The sequence below is a fragment of the Pteronotus mesoamericanus genome, unplaced genomic scaffold (genome assembly GCF_021234165.1).
Source record: "Pteronotus mesoamericanus isolate MK-2021 breed Mesoamerican mustached bat unplaced genomic scaffold, CSHL_Meso_final contig_116, whole genome shotgun sequence".
Lineage (NCBI taxonomy): Eukaryota > Metazoa > Chordata > Mammalia > Chiroptera > Mormoopidae > Pteronotus > Pteronotus mesoamericanus.
The window spans coordinates 23771203-23798885 of record NW_026555027.1 but is presented as its reverse complement, the minus strand read 5'-3'; the positions used below and the strand labels follow the sequence as shown (position 1 = coordinate 23798885).

The window sequence follows — 27683 nt, the reverse complement described above, 5'->3', positions numbered from 1 at the left end:
AACAGAGACTGACCATCATGGAGCAATGGAAGTGGGGAGAAGTGTTCAGAGTCTGGATATATTTTATGAAGGTGGAACCAACAGGGTTTACTGCTGTGGATGTAGATGTGGTACGGAGAGAGAGAGAGAATGAGAGAGAATTGCAAAGGTTTTTGACCTGGAAAACTAGAATGATAAAATTATCATTGAGTAAGATGGAGAAGACTGAGGGAGGAAGAGACTAGAGGAGAGAGGTATGAAGGAATCAAGAGTTGTGCTGTAGACATGCAAAATAAGGGCTGTCAGATGTCTGAGCAGAGACGCATGTAGAAAGCTGGATATATGAGTCTAGAGGTGAGGCACGAAGTCTAGGCTGGACATTATCATTTTGGAAGTCATCAGATTTAAGAATGAATGAGATCACCAAAGGAATGAACATAGAAAGAAATTAAGAGAATCCAAATACTGATCCCAGTTCTTAGAAGTCACAAAGATGATGAAAGACCCGTAAAGACCTGAGAGAAAGTGTAGGCAAGGAGACAAAGTCAGAAGAGCATGATGTCCTGAAAGCAAACTGAAGAGACTGTATCAAGGACAGAGTCATGTCAAACGCTGCCGATAGGCCTAGTGAGGTGAGGACTGAGAATTCACCTTTGATTCAGGCACTTGAAGGTCATGTGGCTTGAGAAAAGCAGTACAACTGGATAGGTAGGGGTGAAAAGTTGGGTTGCAGTTAAAGACGAAATGGGAGGAAAAGATCTGAAAAGAATGAGCATTGACAATGCATTTTCCTATAAAGAGGAGCAGAGAAATGGGGTGGCAATTAGACAGCATTAGGGAGTCAACAAAGGATTATTTTTTAGGATGAGAGAAAGACATTCTTTGGAGTTTTTAAGTAAATAATCATTATCTTAAAATAGTGATGGGTTTGTTTCTTTCTTTCTAATCCTTCTGCCTTTTATATGATTCCTTTGCCTCATTGTCCTGACTGGCACTCCAGAACAATGTTGAATAAGCTGAGGATAATAGGAGTCCTTTTCTCATTCTTTAAAGGAAGTTTCCTGACTTTTCAATGTAACTATGATGTTTGCCCCAGGCTTTTAGTTAATATCCTTTTATCAGACTGAGGAGACTTCCTTTTATTCCCATTTTTCTAAGAATTATTTAATTTTCTGCTCTTTTGAGATCTTTTTTTCCCTTTTAATTTGTTAATGTGCTGAATTTCACTAATAGATTTTCACATTCCTGGGATAAAATGAAATCTGGTACTTATTTTAATACATGTCCTGATTCGGTTTGCTACTTTTAAAGGAGTTTTGGAACTGAGATTGGCTTATAATTACCCTTTTCTACTGTCTATCTGGCTTGGTATCAACTTACACATACTAGTCTCATAAAATGAATTGGGAAATGTCTTCATATTTCTACTGTATACAAGAGTTTTATAAGATTACAATGACCTATTTCTTGATTTCATAGAAAACTATAAAACCTTCTGGGTATCATGAGATTTGTCTTGTTTTGGGTTTTTTTAAGTAGATTTTTAAACTACTGATTTAATTTATTTGGAGAAAATTGACTGATTCAATTTATTTGAAGAAAATGGGGCAGTTGCTTTAGTCACTTTTTGTAAAATTTATTTTCTAGAAAATTGTATGTTTTGTCTGAGTTTTCACATTTATTGGCATATAATTATTTGTATTTTTTCTTGTGTTCTTCTGCACCTGTACTTAAATGCACTTTTTCACTGATGTTTTCTTTCATTGATATTTTCAAAGCTTTGTCTTTTCTAAAAAGCTTTTACTTCATTAATAAATGGGATCTTTTTATCTCTCATTAACTATTTCATTAATGTTTACTAGTTTCCTCTTTGTTCTTTCTTTGGTTGAATTTTATATTCTTTTTCTAATCTCAGGTGTGTTACTACTTATTGATTTTTTTACTTTATTTTATTTTAATAAAAGCATTTATAACCATAAATGTAAGTATAAGACCATTTAGCTTAACTCCACAAGTTTTCAAGATATATTATTTTCATTATGAATTTTAAATACTTATTTTGGCTGTGATTTCCTATTTGACCCATAGTGATTTAGAAGTCTGTGTTTTATTTTCCCAAACAATTTTTGTAATCTTTTTGTTGCTAAGTTAAAATTTTATTGCATTCTAGCCAGAGAATGTGAACTCCATGATACTAGTTGTTTGGAAGTGGTTAAGACTTGCTTTATAATACAGTTTAAGTCTCATCTGAGTATGTAACAATGGCTAATACTTATGTAGTGCTGACCATGTGCCAGGAACTATTCTAAAAGTTTATCATAAATTGCAAAATAATAACTGAAGATCTTTATAGAAACTGAAAGAGAACTTACTTTTTTGTTACTAAGATATTGTTTTAAAATGGTCTATTACACTACAGTAAGTAATACAACTGAAAATAGGAGAAAAAGGCAATTCTTTTGAAAGAGATGAAAGAAATTGCAGAGAAATGAGAGGCTAATACCATCAATTCATGTCTTTGTAGAATTCTTTTTAAGGCATAATGTAACTCACAACCTCATTGGCAGTCTTTTCTCTCTCTTCATAAAGGAAGATCTCATAATTCACGCCTTCTTACATTTGTAGAATTACAATAACTTATCTAAAGTTATTCAATAGCTTTATTCTCCTTTTACCATAAGGACCTTGGAACACTTTAATGCCCATCTCACATATCATTCTTCAGCAACACTTTTATTCCACCTTGTTTAATTCCCTAGAAACTATTCTTTAAAATCACTGATTTTTTAAAAATTCAGCCAATGTTTACTTTGAGTACCTAATATTTTCCTGTTTGTTTTCTGATCATTCTTCTGAATTCAAGTTTTTATTTTTTGAAGGGTACATTTTAAAAGTCCAGTTCCATAAAGATCTGTTAGCAACAAAGCTTCAATGTTTGTTTGTTTTTTTAAAAAGTTATTATTTTGCTCTAAATTTTGAATGATAATTACCTGGATACAAATTTCTAGATTGGCAATCTTTTTATTTCTCAGGATTTTTCACAATTGTGGTTATAACATCTATTGTCAGTTTACTTGTCATTTTTTTATAGTTAATATATTTTTCTTTTTTTATTATTTTCTCTGTGTCTGGTATTCTGTGGTTCTATTATATTTCTAGACATGATTTTGTTTGCATTTTCTTAGTCAATCCTCATTGTATATTGTGAGTTTGGGTTTTATGCTTTTTATCAATTTTGGAAAGCTCTAAAGTATTATATCAACTATTATCTTTTCCACCCAATCTCTCATTCTGTAAATCTTATTTATTCATATATATATTCCACAAGAATTTATCTTTTATCTTTCCATAATATTGCATTGGAAATAAATTACTGAACAAAGCCAACAAAAATTATTGCCCTTATATCCTTTATAGCCTATCTTATTTTATCTTCCATTCCTCTTAATCTTTTGTATTTTTCATCTGTATGTGATACATTATGGTTTCATATCCTCAGTTCTATATTTTAATCGATAATCATAAATAACTTAAATTTTCAATTTATAAAAGGAAAAACAATAAGATCCCAAAAGATTGACATATTTGACTACCAAAAAAATTTGCATGTCAATACATAGCAACAAAAAAAAAATCTGAAAATACTGAAGCATGGAGACATATTCCCAAGCAATATGCCAAATGTTGACTTAATATCCTTACTAGAAAAAGATATTGCACCAAGGGAGAACAAAAAAAAAAAAAAATGAAGTCATCTAAGGAAAAATAAACAGAAGAATACAGTGGGCAATTTCCAAAGAAGGAAATACAAATGGCCAATAAACATGACAAAATAGTCAACCTTTCTTCTGATCAAGGAAATTCCAAGTAAAACAGCAATGAGATATTGTTTTCCACTGATCATACTAGCAAAACAAAAATACTTTCTTCTTGCAAAGGTACAATAGGCAGAGCATGTTTTCACCCAGTTGATGGGAATATAAATCAGTAAGACATTTCTGGAAAATAGTTGGGCAGAATGTATTGCGAGCCTTAAAAATGTTGCTGTGCTTTGCCTCAGAAATTTCCACTTCTGGGATATCTAGACTCGAATTAATCTACAGGGTGGCGAGGGCTTCGTGCATAAGATGGTTCCTGCAACATTAGTTGTAACAGTTATAAAGGTTGTTAGCACTATAGTTTGCAGTGGGATAGAAAGCCCCATCACCTCCCAGCTAATGGCCTATGCTGGTGTAGGATTCAGCCCACCACGCGGAGTTCACAGTCAGACCAATCTCCAAATTAAAGTAATGGGCCTAGTTTTCACATTTAGGTGTTTTGAAGGGTCACATCATCTGTCAGGAAAAATGATTAGGTATTTAAGGGAAAATTAAAATAGAGGAATGAGGAGAAATTGAGTTGGGGAAAGATAAAGTGGATTTGGTCGTTGTTTGAGAAAGAAAGATGAAATGATCTGTTGTGTACAGAGAGAGAAAGAGTGGGAGGAGAAACAGGAAGGTAACTTGGAACAATGCACAAAAGTCACTGCAACGTCAGAGCAAAAAATAATAACAATAACGGGCTTAGACACCTAAATAGCCTGAAGATTAAACCCACTTGCAAGTGAATAATTAAGCTCCTTTGGACTCTCACTGATCCCTCTCTGTGTATCTGTGATACACAGACCTGCTCCATCTGAGCTCGTTGCCAACTCTGCCTCCTCCACAAGTCCACCTTCCCGTCTCAAAGGCAGGTGTGTTGTATTGGGCTTTACAGCATCAGCTCCTAGCACATGGTGTTGCACACCTGTATTTTGTCAGGCCTTTGAAGCATAGCTTTCCAGAGTACTATATAACATGAAGGTTTTCTTCCAAATAGGATTACCAAACTAATAACAATGACCAGGCCGTGGTTGAAATCTGCATCACAAGAATCACAACAGCCATCAGAGAGACAGAGTCCATTGAAAAGCACGCTAAGGCCCTCGTGGCTCTCTGGGACTCCTGCTTGGAACACAGCCTGAGAACCTCCGGGAGAGACGAAGACACTCCCCATGCAAAAATCGCCTCCGATATCATGAGTTGCATTTTACAGGTATGTCAGTGTTCGACATCATGCTATTTGATACTGGCTTGGCCGTTTAGGTGAACACGTGGTGTCTCTGAACCAAGAGCCAATGTTCTGTTGTGTTTGGCTACTGTAAAAAGATACCACGAACCATCAATAGCTAACCCAGACAGTCTGGTCATTAATAAACCTATTATATGCACGACACCCTGTGAGGAGTTCAAAGGAAAACTACAGCAAGCGCTAATTTGTTTGGAAAGATAAGACATGTACGTATAAAAAGCTAACAATAAAACCGTGTGTGCCAAGATTTAAATGAGGAATATTGGAAAATGCAGAAAAGGAGACTTCTTTCATCCAAGGAGTCTGAAAAAGGGAGTGGAGAACTGAGGGGCAATAAGCACGGAATGTGTGGAGAGAATTAACTCAGTCATTTTTAAGTGTATTTCTGTGTGTATTGCAATTTCTCCATAATAATAATATTTGCCTGTTCTGATCATATTTAAATTCTTTCCTCTGGCATAAACATCTTTGGAATTTGGGCTTAGCCACAAAACAATTATGTAAGATTAAAATGTTGGGCAGGACACTTAACTTCCTAAACCACAGTTTCCTCCCTGTAAAATGCAGATGAAGCAACATTGTCTATGACAAATTTTACCATCCATCCATGGTGATAGGTGTCTCTCAAAAGAGAACCCTGGATCAAATAAGTTGGTAAACACTGAACTCAATGTTTTCCTTTTGAGCTATCACAATGTTTCATAGTATATTAAAGTCTCTGGAAAGTCCTGGAATAAAGCAAGCTGGCTAAGTGTTTAGTACAGCATTTTCTGCTCTGATGTATTCCCCCATGATGTTTCTCCCCCCACCCCACCCCTAACACATCATACATGAATAGCCCTCAGAACTGTGGTTCCACTAAGCACAGTCCAGGGAATTCTGACTATGTCTAGCACTGTGTGGGGCGGCTAATGTTAGATTCAGTTCTTCTTCTTTTATTTTTTTCTCACAGTAGTCTATGCTTAACTGGAGCATATTTCATATCCAGTCTAGGAACTGGCCAACTGAACAAAGGACCCTACGCACACTATCACAGTTTTGTTTTTGTTTTGTTTTTTTTGTTAATTTTGTTTCGTTTTGTTTTTTATCTCTAGGGTTAGGGAGGGGAGGAGAGGAGAGGAAATGGGGATTTCAACAAAGCTAATGAGAAATTAATGCTGCTTGGATGTAACCATAAAGACCTAATAAATCTGTTCTTTATTGGCTATCTTAAATATGTTATTGATATACCTCAGAAACAAATTATGTACTCCAAAGTACCACTCCAGGGACATTCAGACAGAAACTCACAAATCATCTGTACTCTTCAGCTCCCACTACAATTCCAATACCGTTGGTCTAGACTCCAGAAGAGTGCCGCCAAAGAGAAACCGAGTGCAGGCCTCAAACGCCAGCCGCATAGGTCATTTGAAATTTTCCAGTAGCAACATTTTAAAGTACAAAGAAACACATGAAATTGATTTAGTAATATATTTTCCTTAACTCAATGTATCCAAAATCATATTATTTCAGCATGTAATCAATATAAAAATTAATGAAATATTTTACTTTTTTTAATATTGAGTTGATCAAAAAGTTGGTATGATTTTTCCATAAAATAAAAGACATGTTTTTCATTTTCACAAATAACTTTATTGATTTGAATATTTTGAATATGCTGGCTATCTCACACCTTGTATAACATTGATTGTTCTCAATTAATGTCTCAATTTGATCACTGTCAACTTCAACTGGTCTACCTGACCATGGAGCATCCAGCGAGAAACTTCTAACAAAAGCTTTGCAAGCCCCTTTTGACACATTCAATCAGTTACAGCGCCTTCTCCATACACTGCACAAATCTTATTTTGCTTTTCAGTTGGATTTTTACCTTTCTTGAAATAATGAAGCATAATATGCCAAAAATGTTATGTATTATCTTCCATTTTCAGTATTAACATGGCTACACAAAAATTCACCAATTTTGCCTTTTTTTAATACACATTGTTATGATAGCTGTCGCAATACAATCTAACAAAATTATCTCGAATGAAATTAAAGACAACTAAGCGCTACTAGAGTCGTCTTACCAAAAAAACCAAGTGAACTTTTTGACCAACCTAATACTAAATCTTATAAATCTGGTGTGGGTTTCAGCACATCTTTGGAGTGTCAACTTCCAGGTGCTCAATAGCTTCACATGGGTAGAAATAAGACCAAGATCAGAAAAGAAGGTTGCCCTTTCCAAAGTGCTAAATTCTAAGGCAAAGGGATGTTTCGTTCTGGGTAAGGTGTTATGCCTCCTACTTAAAACTTGGGGGTACGATGGGAGAGAAGGCAGCAAACACTTTTGAGAAATAAAAATGCTAAATTTACTGCTGGTCAATGACTCAGTGATACTGCGGAAATGAGTTTGTAAGATTGTTGAGGATAGAGTCCTGAAGACAAGCACTGATATTTTGGGAAGAGATTGAGAAAAGAGCAAAGGGATAATCCTCTTGGTTGAGGGGGACAAGGAACACCAGCCTGTAGAGCCATTGTGGGCACAGGGTGTCCTTAGTATACCCTCCAAGGAGGCAGGAGGTTTTTATAGTGGAAGTCAGGAAGCCCCAAAAGGAAACTCGCCTTTCAGCCTGGGTCAGCGATTTGTCCTGGCCACCCCTGGGGATGTGATCCCAGAAAGTCAGCTCCAGGACCACAGGCAGAGCTGTGGTCCCAGCACTGGCATTTAGCTGTCACCAAATTTTAAGGAGAATTGTTGGCTTGCAGTAAATACTGAAAAGACGATTTTATCCTACTTGTAATTTACGTTCTTGTGGGAACCATGTATAAATCCAGATGACTCCTATTCTATTCTGTTTTTTCAGTATAGATCAACTTTCAAAAGACATCCTTAGCATTTTTAGCTTGCACAACAGAAAAAAAAAAAAAAGAAGAAGAAGAAGAAGAAGAAGAAAAAGTTATTTCCTCTCTCTCCACCCCTCCTCCCCAGATAAGGAAGCCCGGCATTGGGCCAGGGCCCATCAGCTCTTTCCATGTCTTCGCCCATTTCACTCGATGTTTTTTTCTGGGCACTTCACTGTCATTGTAAACATAAATATATTCACTCACAAAAAGCTTTGTCTTATTTTCCCCAAAATTACCTTTGTTAACCTATACTCCAACATACCCCAAGGGACCATTCCTCTTCCTCTTTTAATGAGTAATAATACGTGGTAGGCAAAAGTAGGTTTACAGTTGTACAAATAAGTAACACAATAATTAATAGATTATAATACAAGAATAAACTGTTGGGTACCCTCACAACTGTAAACCTACTTTTGCCAATTCCTATATTGAGTCCTTTGTTTTCTTGGTCCCTAGATTAATCTTAAAATAATATAAAATCCCAGAATTCACCCTCTAGACATTCCTCAGTATAAAATCAATACAGGTGTGCAGCATGTACTTCCAAGTTCTGCTTTTTTTTGCCTTGGATGATAGGACAAAAATATTTATTGATTTTAGAGAGAGGGGAAGGGAGGGAGAGAGAGAGGGAGAGAAACATTGATAGGGGACCAAACCCACAGCCCAGGCATATGCCCCAACCAGGAATCGAACTGGCAGCCCTTTGGCTTATAGGAGGACACTCCAATCACCTGAGCCACACCTGCCAGGGCTGGATGATATGTCTTTTACAAACCATCCTGAGTCCTTAGACAAGCCTCTCAAACTGTCAACTAAGAAACAAAGGATGGACCAGATCACCTTCTGGTTTGAAATTCTGATTTCCCCAGGAGATGCTGAGAGGTGGAATAACAAAGAGCTTTAGAGCTTGAGGACCTTAAAGTCAGATGCTATTTGTCATATATAAATGAGAGGTAATTTATTTTATCTACCTAAACCTCTGTTCTGACAATTTTAAAATGGGCATAACAAACTCCTTGCTCATGAAAAGCATCTTTTATGATAAAAGCAATGTCCCTGTGTAGTCTAGCCACTATCCAGAAGTACCTATTTTCAAACCACAGCTCCCTCTGACCAGGTTTATGTGTGGAGTTGTCCACTGCCTATATTTTTGCCACTTGAAAAATTACAAAGAGGAAGGTGTCCTCCACAAAGCACATAACATTCCAGGATAAATCCAAACCTGGAGACAGTTGAGAAAAATTAAAAGGCACCTCAAGGTTCATTGACACAGCTGATGTACTAGAATGAAATTCTAGAGCAGTTAGAGCCTCTCCTCCAATCAGATCACTTGGCAGAGCTGCTGTCCAGTTAGCACTGCATTTTATCTCTGTCTCATCTCTGTTCACGCTGTTGATGACCCCCAGGAAGAGGATGATTGCCCAAGGTGGTTATTTGGAAGGAAGGATAGGAGTACTCCCCAAACCTACTGTTGGAAAATCAGAAGGTATCTCTATTTCCTCTTTAGAAGGACCCCATTAATCTTTCTCTTTTACTCCACACTTCAATTTTCTTATTTCTTCTTCCCCAGTTAATGTTTCATGAGAATTCAAAATTTGCCCCTTGACTGGCATTGTATGCAATGTGCCTTGGACAACTTTGAGAGCATTTCCAATGCAACTCTTAGAGGGAGGATTGCTTATGTTGGTTTAGAAGTTTGTTCAATCGGCCACCCGGCTCTATCATTTACTTGCAGTGCGATCTTGAGCAAATTAATCTTTTTGTGCTTTCATTCTGTCATCTGTAAAATGCAAGTGACAAGCGTAGCTGCCTCATAAGTTTGTTGTGAGGATTAAATAAATAGACATAGTAAAAGTAGACATAAAATCTTTAGAATACAGAAATTGCTGCATGAGTATTGACTTTGATTAGTATCACCATTAGTATCATCCACAGAAGACTCTAAAATAGCACTCAACACTTTGTAAAAGGTTATTAATTTAAGTATTTATTATAGCCATTGTTCTTTGCCTATCTCCCCATCCCCAAAATATAAGCTCTGTTTTATTCACTAGTGTAGTCTTAGCACCTAGAATAAGCGAATGGTGCTCAAAATAATATGTATTAAATGAATGAATGAATGAATGAATGAACAAATGGTTCAAGACACATCATTGTTTTCTGGCTTCCACAACAGCTACCCTTCTCCCAGAGTGGGCCAAAGTCCTTAATCCTCAATTAAAGCCACATGAGACAGTGGCATGAAATGGGAGGCAACTGGGGCACACCCCCAGGATCCTGAGACCCACTCTCTCATTACACGTCAGAAAATACACTGGGAAAACTTAAGAATATGTGCCATATAGATTTGATGTATAGCCATGCTACTAAGAACAAAACATTTTATATATAAATCCAAATTTAGTTTGATTACCTGATCAATGATGCTAGATGGATAACCATAGTATAACTATTTTAATAAATGATGTTTACTATTTCTTGAGACTACTCTTTTGTGGCTCTTTCTTGAATTCAAGGCCTAAGAGCCAAAGAGCTTTTTAGTTGCTATCACCTCAGATAAATATCTCTTCTACTTAGCTTTATTCTTTTCAATTTTAAAACACTGGGAAATGTTCCCAAAGTACATTTTCAAAAGGAAAATCTCCACCAAGAGCTCAAATTGGTGCTAATCTAGTTAAGAAATATAATTCTTGGCATCTGTAGAACAAGGGCCTCTTGTTTTGCTTCTCCAGCTAAATATAACTGTCCCTGTGAACATGTCTTTATTTCTACCCCGTACTTCACTGAACTTGTTTCCTGAGTGCTGGGCACTGAGTTGTGTGTAAGACGATACACATACCAACATGCACACGTCTGTGCTGAGGGTCAAGATCTCTCATGGGCTCTGGAGTTAACAGCTCCTGCTAAAGTGGTTTATTTGTACAGGTATTCATAGGTCTTTCTCAGCATGTATGCCATTAGCATTCCCATGATCCAAAGAACCTTAGTGATAAAACAGTTTCATGGGCCTGAAATCTTCTGCACTAGCAACTCCTTTTGCATCACTTGAGAGCGAAGGAGATTCTATAGTACCTATCAGGTCCTAGGACCCATGTCTATCCAGCCTTATCTTGGCCTCCCAGCCCCTCACTCACATCCTGTTGCTGTTAGCCATGCCCAAGGCTTCTTGATACACAAGGAACTGTCTAGACACTGTTTAGAGATTGTGTGAGCCTTTGGTCGCAATTCTTTAGTGTTTATATGAACTACTTGCTCTTTGCATAATGTTTCACTTCTCCTGTCATTTAAGAGATTTTTAGATGACCTATGTGGGAGGAAAACAGAAAAATTGAGCATGTTAAAGTTTTTTTAAATAATAACAATATACATTTTTAGGGGATTTTATTTCCCTTGGAACCACACTTTACAGACATTAATAACTGCCTGCTATTTTTCTCAGAACATCTAGAATTTTGGAAAAAGAATATGATCAAATTGGCTAAGACAGCCTGTTATTTCATTGTTGCTGGCAAGTGTTAGTTCTCATCCAAAGTGCAAAAACATTAGTTGCTGGGAATACTGATTTCCATTGACCTTTCACTCTGCCAGCCTGTGTCTACAATTAGCTGGAAACACCTGAGTTGTACTTCCCAGTGCCACTGTGCGTGGTTTCTCAGCAAGTTACAGGTAAAGGTGACCTAGACCTCTAATGCAAGATGTATACCTCTCTAGCTGCAAGATGTTCTTGGCTAAGGACCCAGAGTAGATACAATAAACTTGGGCCTACAGTTCACTGGAAGCTCAGAGAAGCTCTGAGAAGAATTGGTTGATTGTGTTCTAGTCTCAAAATGAGGACTTTGACCTGCCATCAGAGGAACAAAAATGTGTCATCTAAAAGTTAAACTCACAAAAGTTATACATAATGGAGAAATTGGCTGTGTATAAGAACAACCCAAGAAATCGTATAGGAAGGATTGAAGGGTTTAGAAAACATCTAATGCTCTAAGTGAGGTAATATGAATAGAACCTCAAGGGAGCAGAAGTAGAATAGGATTTTAATAGAGAAAATGGACACATGAATTGGCCTTCCTGAAGACTACGGGTCTGAAGAGTAAGTCAACAAAAAGACAATGTGCCCCATGGAGTCATTATTTTGGCACATTTATCTAGCTCTGCCTAGAGGTTAGAGACTGACTCTGTTGCAGTTCTGGTCACTAAAGACAGTGATTTGGTTAGAGTGAGGAGTATTATTTTGGTGAGGTTTCACCTGGCACAGGTGATATACCTCACAGAATTTTCCTTTGTTCCGATCAGATCTTTTGCCCATGAGTGAAAATTCTGGTTAGTAATCTAGTTCCTGATATCCTAATAATGTGAAAGGGTTACATAGGTATGACCTGGGAGACGCCCTTACTGTGGATGAGTAAATTGGCATGACTGATTGTGTACCAGCCTCTTGGAAATCCCTTGGTGTAAGTTAGCCTCAGTGGATACAAAGGATTCTGGGTGGCTGACCAGACACATCTTCAGATGTCCAAAACTGAAGTAAAGGGAGCAGCCAGCTTCTCAGGGAGTCCTCACAGTTCATCATACCAGTAATGGGCAAGACCAATCAGACCTAATTCAATTCACCAAGAGGGGAGATAAACCTAGTGTTAGAGAAGTAAGGCTGCAGGCCATGGTCTTTTTGATAGTATTACAGTTTTAGGAACTCTGAGAAGTTAGGACAGAAACCTAGTAAGTGAAATTGCTATCTAAGCATGATTTGTCATCAAGGAATAGGGTCAGAGGTTTCAGTATGGCTGACTTCATGGTGTGATGTCAGATTAGGTTGCCAAATATTCATTTTCTCTGCTCAGAAGTCAGATTGACCTCTGAGTCTGGAACATGGGTGATACTGCAGGAATGGATTAAGGGTTTATCAGAGATTATCTGTTTTTGTTTCCAGGGACTGGGAAGAAATAAAAAATTAAGTACAAGAGACTTAACTGGTTCACTTAAAACAATTTAGGGGTAGAACCGGCCTAAGGCACACCCTCATGCATGGGGCTCAAAGGATCTCAAAAGGACCTAGTTTTTCTAAGCTTATCTCTCATATAGAGCAATATTGCCTTGAATTTCAAATAAATTCTCTCCTGAAGTCATGAGATGGTGGCACCTACTCCATCTTCCATTATCAGTGCTTTGAATCCATCAGAAAACAGAATCTCCTTCATGGAGCCCTTAATAGTTCTTTAATTATAATTGGATAACTTGAACCCATCATTTGGACCAGGACCATGTGATTCTCTGGCCAAGGTCTGAGTCATTTGACCACTGTTAAAGTCAAGAGCGGAAATGTCTTTGTGAGAAGTACCTGAGATGATGGTTCTGGAAGTTGGAATCAGCTAAGGAGTGTGTAACCACTCACCTGCCCCATCAACAAGCCCGGAAAATGAATGGCACTGGGGCATTGGACTCATACTGGGCCATTGCTGTCCATGGATGATACCAGCGAGAGGGAGAAGTGCCAGTGGGATCCCCCACCCCCTCTGCCTTTCCTACATTATGTTCCCAGTGACAACTGTAACAATAGATGAACATGTTTTTTTATTTGTTATTTAATTAAACAAAGGTTTACTGAACATCTACCAAAACCCCAAAATTGTAGGAGGTATTAGAGGGGATAATTCAAGGTGGAAAGACATAAGCACTTTTTACATGAACAGTTAGGGAAAAACAACCACTTTTTATCTCTAATATAATAACATGAACTCAGCTTCCTGAACACACTATACACTGTGCAAGTTTTGCTTTATATTTAGTCCCTGGGTGGAGTCAATGGTCAAAAACATTGATGGTAATGAAAACATACCATTCACCTGTAAGAAAACAACTTGTATTTTCCAAATATTATTCCCAAATTAGGTACTTAACTGCTGATAGCATTATTTTATATGTAAGATATTGATGTTCAATCACAAAGTAAATCAAGAAGAGAATTATTTTAGAATCCAAAATTCCTTTACTTGTGTTCATTCATTTTTTTCTTCTGAATCTCATGGGCTGAAACTTTAGATTTTAAGATACAGTCAGAAAGCAATTTCTTCAGTATTCCCTGGGTTGTTTCCTCAAGCATAAATCTGATATTATTCTTTTCCTCAATGACTTCTGATCACCCTAATGATCAAATCCAAACTCCATAGCATGCCACGCCAGGCCTTTCATAAGTACACCCCTGTTTACCTCTCCAGTCCCTTCTCTTGCCTCCCCACCCCAGTGTTTCCACATGTATTGCACTCCATCCATAATGAAGGATTCACAGTTCCCCAAATGCACAAACTCTGTCTCCCCTCTGTGCCTCCATGTGTGCTTTTCCTTCTGCCCACTCATTTTCTTGCCCTCACCCAGCTATCTCCTATTCATCAACTAGGTCTCAACCAAGACATCACCTCTGTGAAGTCTTTCTTGACACCACCTGCAAGACTGGATTAGGTGCTCTTTCTTTGCTCCATCAGTACCCTGAACTTTGCCTAGCATGGCCCTCATTAGCCTTTGCTATTAACTGTCTGTTTGCCTTTAAGTCTCCCTAATAAGAACAAGAGTTCCCAAATACAATGAAAACAGGGAAGAGCCTTTGTTGTCACAGCTGCACTTTGAGAGCTTAACTCAAGGAATCTTTTTTTTCAATGAATGAATAAATGAATGAATAATGAGCCACTTAGTATATGTTGCTTTCTTGCATTTCCTCAGAATTACAGCCGGCCCCCAGTGATGGCATTAGCCATCCCCATCGCAGTGAAATTCCTCCACAGAGGCAACAAGGAACTGTGCAGGAATATGTCCAACTACCTGTCCCTGGCGGCGATCACTGAGGCGGATCTCCTGGCTGATCACACAGAAGTGATAGTCAAGAGCATACTCCAAGGTATGGTGTGAAGGCTGAGCTTGGGGACATGTTTTAGAAGTCTTTGAAAAGTGTTTTCAGTTTGTGGAAAGTGAGACCTAGAGGATTGAGAGATACCTTAGATACTCTGCTTTACGACTAGCTAACTTGTGAACACAGGTGAGGTTACTTGGGCCAGTTGAGTCTGTGTCTCTTCACTGGGCAGATGAATTATTTGGACTCATTAGAGAAGTTGTAAGCTTCCCTCTAACTCTACATCTCTCAGTTTGGAGAACTGTGTTTTCCATGCTTCTGGTCACCTTGTTCATCTGCGGACTATGGTAAGTGTGTCTGTCTGCACGGAGTGAAATGTATCCTGTTGCTCTCAGTGGCAGATGGATAATGTCTTCTTCCTCTGGTTTCCAAAAGCAGGAAAATGTGTAAAGACTTCTTAAATGTGAATGACTGATTTGTAATTGTGTTAAATTCTATCATAAAATCTCAAATCAGAAGTTAATAGTTAACCTCTGTTAACTGTTTTACATTTGAATGAAAGAAAACAAATTAATCCACTCAAAATACTTTCTTTTTCTTGGGATTTTTCCTTTGGTTTCAAATCAGAAACCATGTTTTTTAAAGATTTTGGATAAGAGAAAAATATATGGTATTATTTAATATGCACCGAAATGTCTGCAGTGCTCATCAATAAAATTGTATGAGGCCCGTGAGTTTCTGGCCTGCATTTTACTAGCACCCCCTCCACACAAGCACAAGTGAACATCAACCCCCTGTCAAGTGCTCCCAGACAAAGTATTTCCTGGCATCCCCAAGGGAGCCCTGCATGTGCTCTCTTTCTGAGGTGTCCAGACCGTTTAACACGCCTATGCAGCTGTCTCTCCATGCTTCCCAGCCTGGCAGGCTGTGGTGACTTCCACCTCCGCCACCCTGGGCCCAGCCAACTCTGCAGCTGCAACTGCCATCAAGGTCCCAGGAATAGACTGCACTCCACACTGCCTTGCCTGTCTGTCCTTTTGTGCTGCTCCCCTTGAAGCTCAGGAGCCACCAGCCCTCAGTCCACCAATTTCATTCAGCAGGGTCAGGGAGAACACCTGGATTTTGGATTTCTCCTCGGGGTTCCTTTTTGGTAGCGAGGCCCCAGAGCAGGGTTGCTTGGCTCTCAGTGCCAAACTATGTTACCCAGTTTGTGGTCAATAGACAGTTCTATATTATATAAACTGTCTCTTCCCTGGGCTCCACTATTGACCCAAGAGTCCAGCTAGCAAGAAATTAGTCCTCCATTTCTCAAAATGCCTATGGCCTGCCAAGGACTGAGGTTCTGTTTATTATACCAGACATTCCCAAGAAGAGTCACCCACCCCAAGCCCCCAGACATCTGACCAGCCACCCCAGTCGTCTGCCAGATGCCCAGATATGTCTGAACCCCAGCCACGACAGTGGAAGTTTATCACTCTCCCTGTGCTCCCCTGGGAAGATTTGTCATCAATATTACTAGTCAGTATCACTCTCTTGGCTACAGGACTGAATTGCTAATTTCACTTTATACATATTAAAGTTGCTAAATGTCTGGAAAAACAATTATTTTTTTTCACCATCTTGGCTACATATTTGGAACAGATTTTATAGGAATTACGAACACTTATACACACCACACATTTTAAATCCATGATAGTTAGACTCATAAGTAACAGATAGATGAAAAAAAAAATTAAATTGTCTCTTTGTAGGTGCCAAGAACTTAGGTCATGTATTTGGGTTTTTTTTTTTTAAATGCACTTTCAATGACAAAGAAATCTTTTGAAATGCAAAATACACTTTTCTTAATTCACTGCAAGCATTTGAAATAAACAAATGATTTGGTTTATTTGATCTGGCACAATGAAAATTACCATAAAATAAATGACAATTTGACCTAAAAGGTTGGGGCTACATATTTCAGGGTTTAGATTTTTAGGACAGATATGTCTGTAAAACTTCACAATCACTCACATGAGCACATCAAACTTTGAGCTTCAAAGCAGAAATGATCTTGCTATATCTGAATAGTGAGTTTTTAGCTCTGCAAATTTTTGTCATATATATATCTCCTGCCAAATAGCCTTTGGAAACATCAAAAAGATTTCTTTTCTTTACCTATAGTTTTCCCCCTTTAGAACTTCCTGCTTGAGTTCCATTATCTTTATCTGAACCCTTATTCTTCCATTTTTCTACTTCTACAGAAAATGTTAAAGTTTACAGTTGTTTGGTTTGATCTAAGTTTTTACAAGACTAGAATTATAGAAGTATAAAATCTTAGGTTTTGGCTCAGTTGCCCAGGCAATGCTTGAATCCCCCCAAATCAACATCCATTCAATGATAGCAATAATAATTATAATAACCATAATAATTACAAGGGCTAAAATTTATTTCATGCTCTCTTTAAGCCAAATACTGTATTACTACTTTATATTAATTATATTCACAACAATTCCATAACAGTAGTCCTATTATTATCCCATATTACCAATTAATAGTATTTTAGGTAACAGATACCCTAGGTATACTCATAAATGTCTTAATAATTGTGATGACAAGGATGATGATGAAGAAGAAGAGAAAGAAGAAGAAGAGGGAGGAGGAGGAGGAAAAGGAGGTAGAGGAGGAGAGGAGAAGTAGAAGAAGTAGGAGGAGAAGGAAAAGCTCCTCAATGGAACACATGACTGGAAAGTGCATGAGTATATCCAGCTGCCCATGTTGCTTGATTCAGGGCTCAGCGGTGGTCCCAAAAGTCATTCCTGAGCTCTGCTTCCTGTGGATTAGTTTCACTCTTGTGCTCCACATTCTGGGCCTCTGCAGTGAAAAGCCCACATCCTCATGAATACCAATTAAGTAAAAGAAACTCCATATCTAATTGCATTGTCTCTGTTTGAAATGACATGGATCACATGCCCATTGACATCCTTATATAAGTATTTACCTTTATCACTTTACACTCTATTCTTAAGAGGTTAGGCCACTGTTTTGGCATGTGAAGATACTGGATGATAATTCTTTATTTCAATGTATCTTTAGTTCTTCCATGGTTCTTGCCATCTGTAAATTTTATGAAAAGAACCCCTCTACTTTCATTTTAAAACATTAATTAAAAGATGTAGACCAGATGGGGCCAGACAATCCTCGTGGTGTGTGGTGTACCAGTGGTGACTGCCCCTTACACTCGGATGATATTATTAATCATAATTGTTCAATTATATTGTACATGTCTGTCCCTGATTCCAAACCAAGTGCCTCCATTATGCTTACAAATCAATCATGAGAGGCTTTGTCAAATGAGCTTATCTATTTATCCCTGGAGTAAAATATTTCCATAGTTCCAAGCCATTTTTTGCTACTTCTCATTATTAATGAGTACATATAAAAAATAGTGTTTACTTTTACATTAAATATAAACATGTTTATTTTACTCATTTTGTTTAGACTTCATTTGTCTGTTTTGTATTCTCTGAACCCTCCCAGCAAGAAGGAAATTGTGCAGGTGTCTTTTTGGAGAGAGGATTAAAGGCATTAGCAGTGTTGCCTTGATTTGTACTTCAGAGCTAAGGAGATAGAAAACCTGAATTTTTCTCTACCAAATAAGGCAGTTGAATCAGTACTTTTAAATCAACCCACCAAATAAAAGCAAAAACAAAAAACTGTCCCATTTAGTTTTATAGGCAAATTAGAACAAATATACAAAAAATAATTGCACTCTTATCTAAACTTTTTCAAATAATTAAAAATTATCTGAAATGTCAGAGTCTAGCTAGTCTCTGACCATTTTGACAAGGCCAGCTAGAGCCATGGTAGCAATACCAGATGAGAACAATATAAGAAAGGAAAATACAGGCTAATCTCAATTATAAACATATATACACAAGTCACAAAGAAAAATTTTAGCAAAATGACTCTGGCAATGCTTAAAGAAAAAGGCAGTACACATTCGTTGAGTGATTTTTCTGTACCAGATACTGCTATTTTAATTCATATAATTTTCCCAATATCTTATGAGGGAGAAACTATCATTTTATTTATTTATTTATTTATTTATAATTTTTAAGTCATGTTTATTCTATTATAGTTGTCTCTATTTTTCCCCTTTGCCCTCCTCCACACATCCCACCCCCCCCCATTATCTTCATTTTATAAAGTTCATAATGACTAAGGTGAATTTATCCCAGGAATGAGAGGATAAGTTAATATTCAAAATAGAATTCCCCACAATAAAGACTAAAGGTGGAAAAAGTCATGTGATCAGTAAGCATCTCATAAAACTCAGTACCTATCCATGAAAAAAAAAACCTTATGAACTAGAAATTTGGAAAACTTCTTAAACTGATTAAAAGCATATTTATTATACACTTCTAACATTTCACCACTATATATGAAGATCTTTCCAGAAAGTATCCAGCCATGTACTATGAAAAATAAAGATATTTATTGCAGAAGATACGAAAAACATTGTACATAGAACAATGACGATTCAGTCTCCTTCAAAGCAGGCACCGTGGGACCTCACACAGTTCTTCCAGTCGCCATCAGCCGCCCGGTTGTATTTTCCTGAATCTCATCAATGGTCTGAAAGCTCTTCCTTTTCAAAGGTGATTTTAGTTTTGGGAAAAGCCAGAAGTCAAAGGGCACCACATCTGGGCTGTAAGAGGGCTGAGTCACCTGGGTGATTTTATGTTTTGCCAAAACCTCTGCACCAGATGTGATGCATAACAGGAGCATTGTTGTGATAAACCTGCCAATCACCAGTTGCCCATAGTTGCAGCCTTCTGAATCATCTGAATAGTTTCTGCGGAGTGATGTTCAAGCTCAACACAAAAATTTAATGCAGATTCATTGCTCTACTCTTTCAGTCATTTTGAATGTGATGGCCACACAGTATACATGCTCACTCAATGGCATCTACCACCCTCACTAACTAGTAGAGTGAAGTCTCATTGTTCACACATGCGCATTCCAGTCCATTTCCTTGGCTGCCAGGTTACGTCTATGTTGTGCAAACCATTCTCATTATATTAACAATGGTTGGACTTTTTCCAGGCATTAGAAGCACTCCTTTAAAGTCAGGAATGAAACAAGAATGCCACTAAATTAACTTTTATCTATGATGACACTATATAACCCTGGTTATGAGAATCAGAAAGTGACAAAATTATTATTTCTAAAACATGATTACCTGTAGCAGAAATTCCCAAACTCTCTAGTCAATTCTTGGACATAGTAAGAGAAATTTCAGAAAAATTGCTGAAAGTGAGATTAATTTATAGAAACCATTGTTTTCCTATACACTGCTGATAAAAAATTAAAATGTAATATTAAAAATAATAAACTAGCAACGTAAAAGATACCTAGAGAAAAGAATATATGATTTCTGAAAATAAAATAATAAAATTTTATTGAAAGTAATTAAATAAAGGATAAGCAAATAGAGTGATAAACCATGTTCATGGATTGGAAAGTGATGTAGCAATCATGTCAATTTTCTCTAAGTTAATCTATAAATACAATGAAATTTTCACAAAATCCCCACAAAGGTTCTGTGAAAGATGACAAGCTGATTTTAAAATCACAAGTGAAATACACTGGAACAGGTAGGCACAACAATTTTGCAGAAAATGGGGAGGTTTGGGAAGGAGAAGGAGGCAGTAATTTCCAGATATCAAGACATTGCGAAGTCACAACACAGACCGCCCCAAGCTCACAATGGTTTAACTCTACCATAGTGTGAAAGTGGTACACATTTGGTAGAAAACAAACTTTTAGTTATGAACTCTGATCTTTTCCTGGGCTAGCCATATGCAGAATGATACTTTTCTGATGCTGTGCAGTGACAGTGAGCCACAGCTCCAAGTCAGCCACAAGATTATGAAGATAAACAACTGATACTATATAAGATCCTGTGTTGCCAGGGATTTCTGGATGTTGTGTTTTGTGTTTTCACATCCTATCTTGTCTACAAATGCCTGTCTGTCTCCTGTTCTTGTGAGAAGAAGAGAAATTCAATTACTCTTGAGGTGAAATTTAGCATAACTGCCTACCTATAGGCTAATGTAAGTTCTGACCATGCTTAAGGTATACTGGACTAAGCTATGGTGTTTAGTAGGTTAGGTGTATTAAATGTATTTTCAACTTATAATATTTTCAATTTACAATGAGTTCATCATGACATAAAGCATCCGTAATTAAAAAGGTGTAGTGCTAGAACTTCTGGTCAGGATGGCAGCATAGGCAGGCATGGCTCACATCTTCACAAAACTACAACAAAATTACAACTAAGATATAGAACAACCATAACTCAGAACCAGCATAAATCTAGCTGAGTACAAGTCTGACAACTACGGAATTTAAGAAACCACATCCATCCAGACTGGTAGGAGGGGCACAGACATGGAATGGACTGGTCCCACATCCACATATGGTAGATAAAAATTCAAGAGGAATGTCTTGGAAGCAAGGAGTCCCAGCCCCACACCAGGCCCCAAGCCCAGGGTTCAAGGAAGCCAGGAAGATAAGTGCTCACAACTTCTGGCTGCAAAAACCAGAGGGGGTTGAGTCAGTAGAAGAACCAAGCAGTTCCTCTAAAAGAGCGCACACATAGACTCACCTACTCAGACTCACTCCCTGTGGGCTCCAGCACCAGGGTGGCAGCTCCAGGAGCACCAGTTGCATTCAGGGGGAGGCTGGGGTATCTGACATCAAGGCGAACAGAGGCCATTGTCCCTTGTCTGGGTCCTCCCCCAACAGACCAAGCAGACTGGTACCATATCTAAGATTCCAACCTCGCTAACACTGACCTGCCTTCGAGATCCCCAGAGACTCCACCCCACCCAACTTATAGGCCCACCCAAGATGCTTTTCCATAAGAATGACTGGTCCTCGCGCTCGTGCTGCACAACTTCCTAAATCCTCTCAAACAAGCAACAGCTGGCCTCCCAGGCCTGGAACTAGCAGCCAAGATTCACAGCTTAGCTTCACCTGGAAATCTTCAAGTCCTGCACAAGTAGTAATCATTTCAGATTGCTTCATAACTCTGGCAGGGTGGCCCCAGGCAAAACACAGGTGGGGACTGATCTTGGTTTGCACCACCTGGGAAAACGCAGGGCCAGTGCACCCAGTGGACAGCTGCAGACCAAGTTGGAGCACTACTCTGCCCCTGCACAGCTGGTCTTCCACAGAGGGCAGAGGTTGGTATTAAGTGGTCATAGCCAATCCTTGCAGTTGACTGGCCTGGGTTAACCCCTCTCATTAATCTGCCAACAGCAACCAAGACTCAACTACAAGAGGAGGGTGTACTCAACCCACACAAAGGGTGTACCTTGAGTACCCAGCTTGGGTGTTAGGGGAGGCTGTGCCACTGGACCCTACAGGACACCTAATACATTAGGCCACACTACCAAGACAGAGTCAAGCAGCTCTACCTAATACATAGAAACAAATGCAGGGAAACTGCCAAAATGAGGAGACAAAGAAACATGGCCCAAGTGATAGAACAGATCAAAACTCCAGGAAAAGACCTAAATGAAATGGAGCTAACCAATCTATCAGATGCAGAGTTCAATATGCTGGTTATAAGGACACTCAGGGAAGTTAGTGAAGACCCTAATAGCATAAAAAAGACCCAGTCAGAAATGAAGGATACACTAATTGAAATAACAATTTACAGGGAAACAACAGTAGACTGGATGAAGCCAAAAATCAAATCAATGTTTTAGAACATAAGGAAGCAAAACAACCAATCAGAACAAGAAGAAAAGAGAATCCAAAAAAATGAGGGTATTGTAAACAGCCTGTGGGACAACTTTAAGCAATCCAGCACTTGCCAGAGGAAGAAGAGATAGAGCAGGAAATTGGAAACCTTTTTGAAAAAAATAACAAAAGAAAACTTCCCTAATTTGGTGAAGAAAACAGACATGCAAGTCCAGGAAGCACAGAGAGTCCCAAACAAGATGGATGCAAAGAGGGCCACCCCAAGATACATCATAATTAAAATGCCAAAGATTAAAAATAAAGAGATGGGAGGGGGGCTGGGAGAATGGGTGAGAGGTGAGGGGATTAAAAAGTACAAATAGATAATTACAGAAGAGCCATGGGGATGTATAGTACAGTATAGGAAAGGGAGTAGCCAAAGAACCATATACGAGACCCATGGACATGTACAATGGTATGCAGATTGCCTGAGGGACTGAGGGATGCTGCATGAAGTGAGGCAAAGGAGGAAAAATCAAGACAACTATAACACATAATCAATAACATAAAATTTTTAAACTATTTTTTAATTGTTCAAATACAGTTGTCTCCATTTTCCTGCCACCACTTTCCCCTGCTCCACCCATCCCCACTTCCCACCCTCAATCGTTCCCGCCTTTGGCTTTGTCCATGGGTCCTTTATACATGTTCCTTAATGACCCTTCCCTTTCTTTTCCCCACTGTCCCCCTCCCCCCTTCCCTCTGGTTACTGTCAGTTTGTTATTTATTTCAGTGTCGCTGGTTATATTCTGCTTGCTTGTTAGCTTTGCTGATCAAGTTCCACTTATAGGCGAGATAATATGGTATTTGTCTTTCACCACCTGGCTTATTTTGCTTAGCATACGCTCTCCAGTTCCACTCATACTGTCTTGAAGGGTAGTAGCTCTTTCTTTTCTTTTCTCTTTTCTTTTCTTTCCTTTCTTTTAGCTTTCTTTCTTTCTTTCTTTCTTTCTTTCTTTCTTTCTTTCTTTCTTTCTTTCTTTCTTTCTGCTGCGTAGTACTCCATGGTGTAAATGTACCATAGTTTTTTGATCCATTCATTTACTGTTAGGCACTTAGATTGCTTCCAACCCTTGGCTATTATAAATTGTGCTGCTATGAACATTGGGGTGCATAGGTTCTTTCGAATTGGTGTTTTGGGATTCATAGGGTATGATCCCAGCAGTGGAATTGCTGGATCAAAAGGCAGTTCCAGTTTTAGTTTTTTGAGGAAAAAAACTAAAGGTGTAAAAAAAAAGGTGCAGCACTGGTATAAGAACAGGTTTTTAGCCTATAGAATAAAATAGAGGCAAGAAACACATCTATGCATATAAGGAAATTGCAGAAGGCAGGGGAATCTTCATAATGAATGAGGGTAGACTACTCGAGAAATGATTCTGGAACAACTGTCCATATTACAACATGCACAGATTAATTTCATATGGAATAAAGTAAACTTTAAATCTTTCCTTTTGTAAAATGCAAAGCTATTCATGATTTTTAAAAATCTCTCAGCAGACTAGCAATGGAAGGAAACATTCTTAATTAATAAAGGATATCTACAAAAAACCTATAGTTAAAATCATCTTTGGTGGGAAAATATTGAACGTTTCCCCAATTAATAAATAGGACAAGAATGTCTCTTGGGTAATGAATTTGTTTTTTGCTTAAATCGTATCAGAAGTAATTTCACATTTTGTAACATCAGAACGTTTTCAGAACAGGTGAGTCACTTTCCAGTGGCTCTGAGTAATTCTCCAGACCTGTCCTTTGCCACGTGAAGGTGCTCTGTAGAACCTGTCCAATATTAGAATTTAAAAGCATGACTAATGCTTGTCTTTCACCCAAGAAGATGACAATATTATGGGGAACCCCTAAGATTAGGGTCTCTCCAACTCTAAGGGTTGATTTGAGGGTTTGTAGAGAAACCCTTTCCAAATGCTGACCTGGAGTTCTGAGGTGCAAAGCACACCCCCGGCGTCAACAGGAGGGCAGCGGTGCCCCTTCCTTCGCATTTCCGAGTCCGTGGTCATAATAAGGAAACACTCTGTCTCTCTGTCAATATGCCTTTTAGAGGGTCCCTCTGGCACAAGTAACAAGATGACCACAAATGATTTGAAACTTAAGTAGAAAGTCTTAGGAAAGAAAATGTAATATTGTCTCAGCAAGAGTCCAAATTCCTTTCTGACTTGTTGCCAATGGCCTAAAAAGGACTGTCTAGTTAATGATGATGAATTTACTTCATTTCTTTTTCGATGTGAAAGAAAATTCAAACCAATGATTAGTGAGCTGTCTCTGAAGAAATAGAGATAGCCAATTGACCACACCCCCCAATTTATAATGGCAGTAGTAATATGTACCACATAGGGTAGATGCGAAGCTTAAATAGATAAGGCAGATGTATTTTGCACAATGCCAGGCTATAGCTCATCATGGTTACTGTGATTCCTCTTAATATCATCATCATCATCATCATCATCACCATCCTTGTCTTTAATCATTATCATATGCCATGTGCCAGGCCAACATTAAAATACTGAAGGCAGAACCATATCCACTTGTGGAGTTTAATAATCCCTAGGAGACACTTAGCCATTAACAGCTCATGATACAATTATTTTTAAAAGAAAAGGTTTTAAGGTTGCCATATTACAGGTTGTGGGGAAAGAATTTATTAATCAAATATTCTGGAAAATGGGTGATTGGACAACCTAATTAAAAATATTTAACCTGAATATTTATATATAGGTAAGTACTAAATATAATGTTGTAAAAAGCCAACCCAAATGTGGATGAAGAAGTAGAGACATATTTTGAAACAGAAAGGGATGAGTTGTTAACCAAATCTTGGATCAGGCCCGGGCTGGAGTTTGCGCCTTTTCAACTCTACCAGCAGATGGTGCTGTGAAGTAGACTAAGACCTGGCCAGAGCTGAGCATCCAGGTGCTGAACTCTTAAGATCGACTTACCCCGCAATGAAAGGGAATCTTTACATTTATTTGTTTGCTTATTTTCTATTTAATCCACTGGGAATGACTTCGAAAAACACTTTTAAGGAAACTTTTATTTCAATTATTATTTTATGGTTTTGAAATCACTTTTAGATACATTTTCTGCCATCTTCATAATAACCCTTCAGCAATGTAGGCAAGTCCTAATATCCCTAATCTTTTGGCTAACTTAAGACTCATAAAGATTAGTTGGCAGTCTCAACTTCTTATAGTTAGTAGGTAATGGTGGTAAGATTTGAGTGCTAGATTTCTGACCCCAAGCCCAGCAAATTTTCTTCTACACTCCAGATTTATAAAGCCGAATGCAGTGTCAGGAATTTGAGTTTTGAAGTTCAGTAAATTTAAGAATATTTAAATGAACATATACATTACTTTAAGATTTTTAACTTTACGAGAGCCACTTATTAAGTGGCTAAAAGATAGTTTAGGAAATATTCCATTTTAGTTAGCTCTCAAGAGCTTTATAATATAAAATTTAACAAGATGAAATAAAATTCAGCTATTATTCCTTCTTTGTTTACAAATTTAATTCCTTGTTAAAGTAAAATTAATTAAATGAGTGTAAATGCCAAGCTCTAAATTCTTAGTGATCAAATATTCTAGATATATTCTAAAGGAATTAATACTTAATTAAAAACCAATTTATATTGTAATAGAGAAGGAAAATAGATCAACTCTGTTTTGTTTATATATTATCACTGCAAAAAAAAAAGTTGTTCTACTGACATACTTATGTATCTGTTAGAGTGACAAACTGTCACGATTTACCTGGAACTGAAGGGTTTCCTGGGACATGGGACTTTCAGTGCTAAAGATGGGAAGGTCTTAGGCCAACCAGGACAGTTGGTCACCCTTGCACACACATATAATATTTTATTCTTTATACATGTATAATGTATTATACTTTTTCTTCCTAATAACTTGAATCATCTTTCACAATTATTTTACTATGCCATCATATGATGTTGCCCATAATAACCATTTCGATGAATAAATGTACTAAACTAAACCAACATACTAATAATTTTTTAGATATTTTATCTCAGTTTTACTGTCTCCTCTTGCTGCCACAATGTATTCTAAAACCCTTTAAATTCTATTAGTAAAAATACAAAGTCAGATAGCCAACCAACTCCTGAGAATTTATAAAATGTATTTTCTAAGTAGTCTATAGGTTTTTTAATTTTTAAAAAATTATCATTGGTATACAATATTATATTGATTTCAGGTATACGATATCATAATTAGATACTTATATACCATATGAAATGATTACCATATTAAGACTTGTACCCATCTGACACTGTATGTAGTTATTAGAATATTATTGACTATATTCCCTACACTGTACATTAAATCTCTGTGACTAATTTTATTTTTTAATATATATTTTATTGATTATGCTATTGTAGTTATCCTCCCCATTTTTTCCTCCCCTTCATTCCACTCCACCCTGCACTGCCCCTCCCCCCAGCCTTCCCTTCCCTCTTAGTTCATGTCCTTGGGTCGTAGGTATAAGTTCTTTGGCTTCTCCATTTCCTATATTATTCTTAACCTCCCTCTGTCTATTTTGTACCTACTATTTATGCTGCTTACTCCCAGTACATTTTCCCCCATTCTTCCTCCTCCCCTGCCTCTCTGATCTCTATTCTATGATTCTATTTCTGTTCGAGTTGTTTGCTTAGTTTGTTTTTGTTTTTGTTTTTAGGTTCAGTTGTTGATAGTTGTGAATTTGTTGTCATTTCACTGTTCATAGGTTTTGATCTTCTTCTTTTTCTTAGCTAAGTCCCTTTAACATTTCCTATAATAAGGGCTTGGTGATGGTGAACTCCTTTAACTTTACCTTATCTGGGAAGCACTTTATCTGCCCTTCCATTCTAAATGATAGCTTTGCTGGATAGAGTAATCTTGGATGTAGGTCCTTGTATTTCATGACTTTGAATACTTCTTGCCAGCCCCTTCTTGCCTGCAAGGTTTCTTTTGAGAAATCAGTTGATAGTCTTATGGGAACTCCTTTGTAGGTAACTGTCTCCTTTTCTCTTGCTGCCTTTAAGATTCTCTCCTTATCTTTAATCTTGGGTAATGTA

At 37.7% G+C, this 27683-nt stretch overlaps 1 protein-coding gene across 1 annotated transcript in view; it reads left to right on the top strand.

The window, feature by feature from the left end:
• VEPH1 (ventricular zone expressed PH domain containing 1) overlaps nt 1-27683 on the top strand; it is a 187565-nt gene that overhangs the window by 11245 nt on the left and 148637 nt on the right. Inside the window, exons 3-4 of the mRNA XM_054579995.1 lie at nt 4837-5052; nt 14686-14860. Of these exons, the coding sequence (XP_054435970.1) occupies nt 4837-5052; nt 14686-14860 (391 nt within the window). The remainder of the gene's footprint in view (nt 1-4836; nt 5053-14685; nt 14861-27683) is intronic.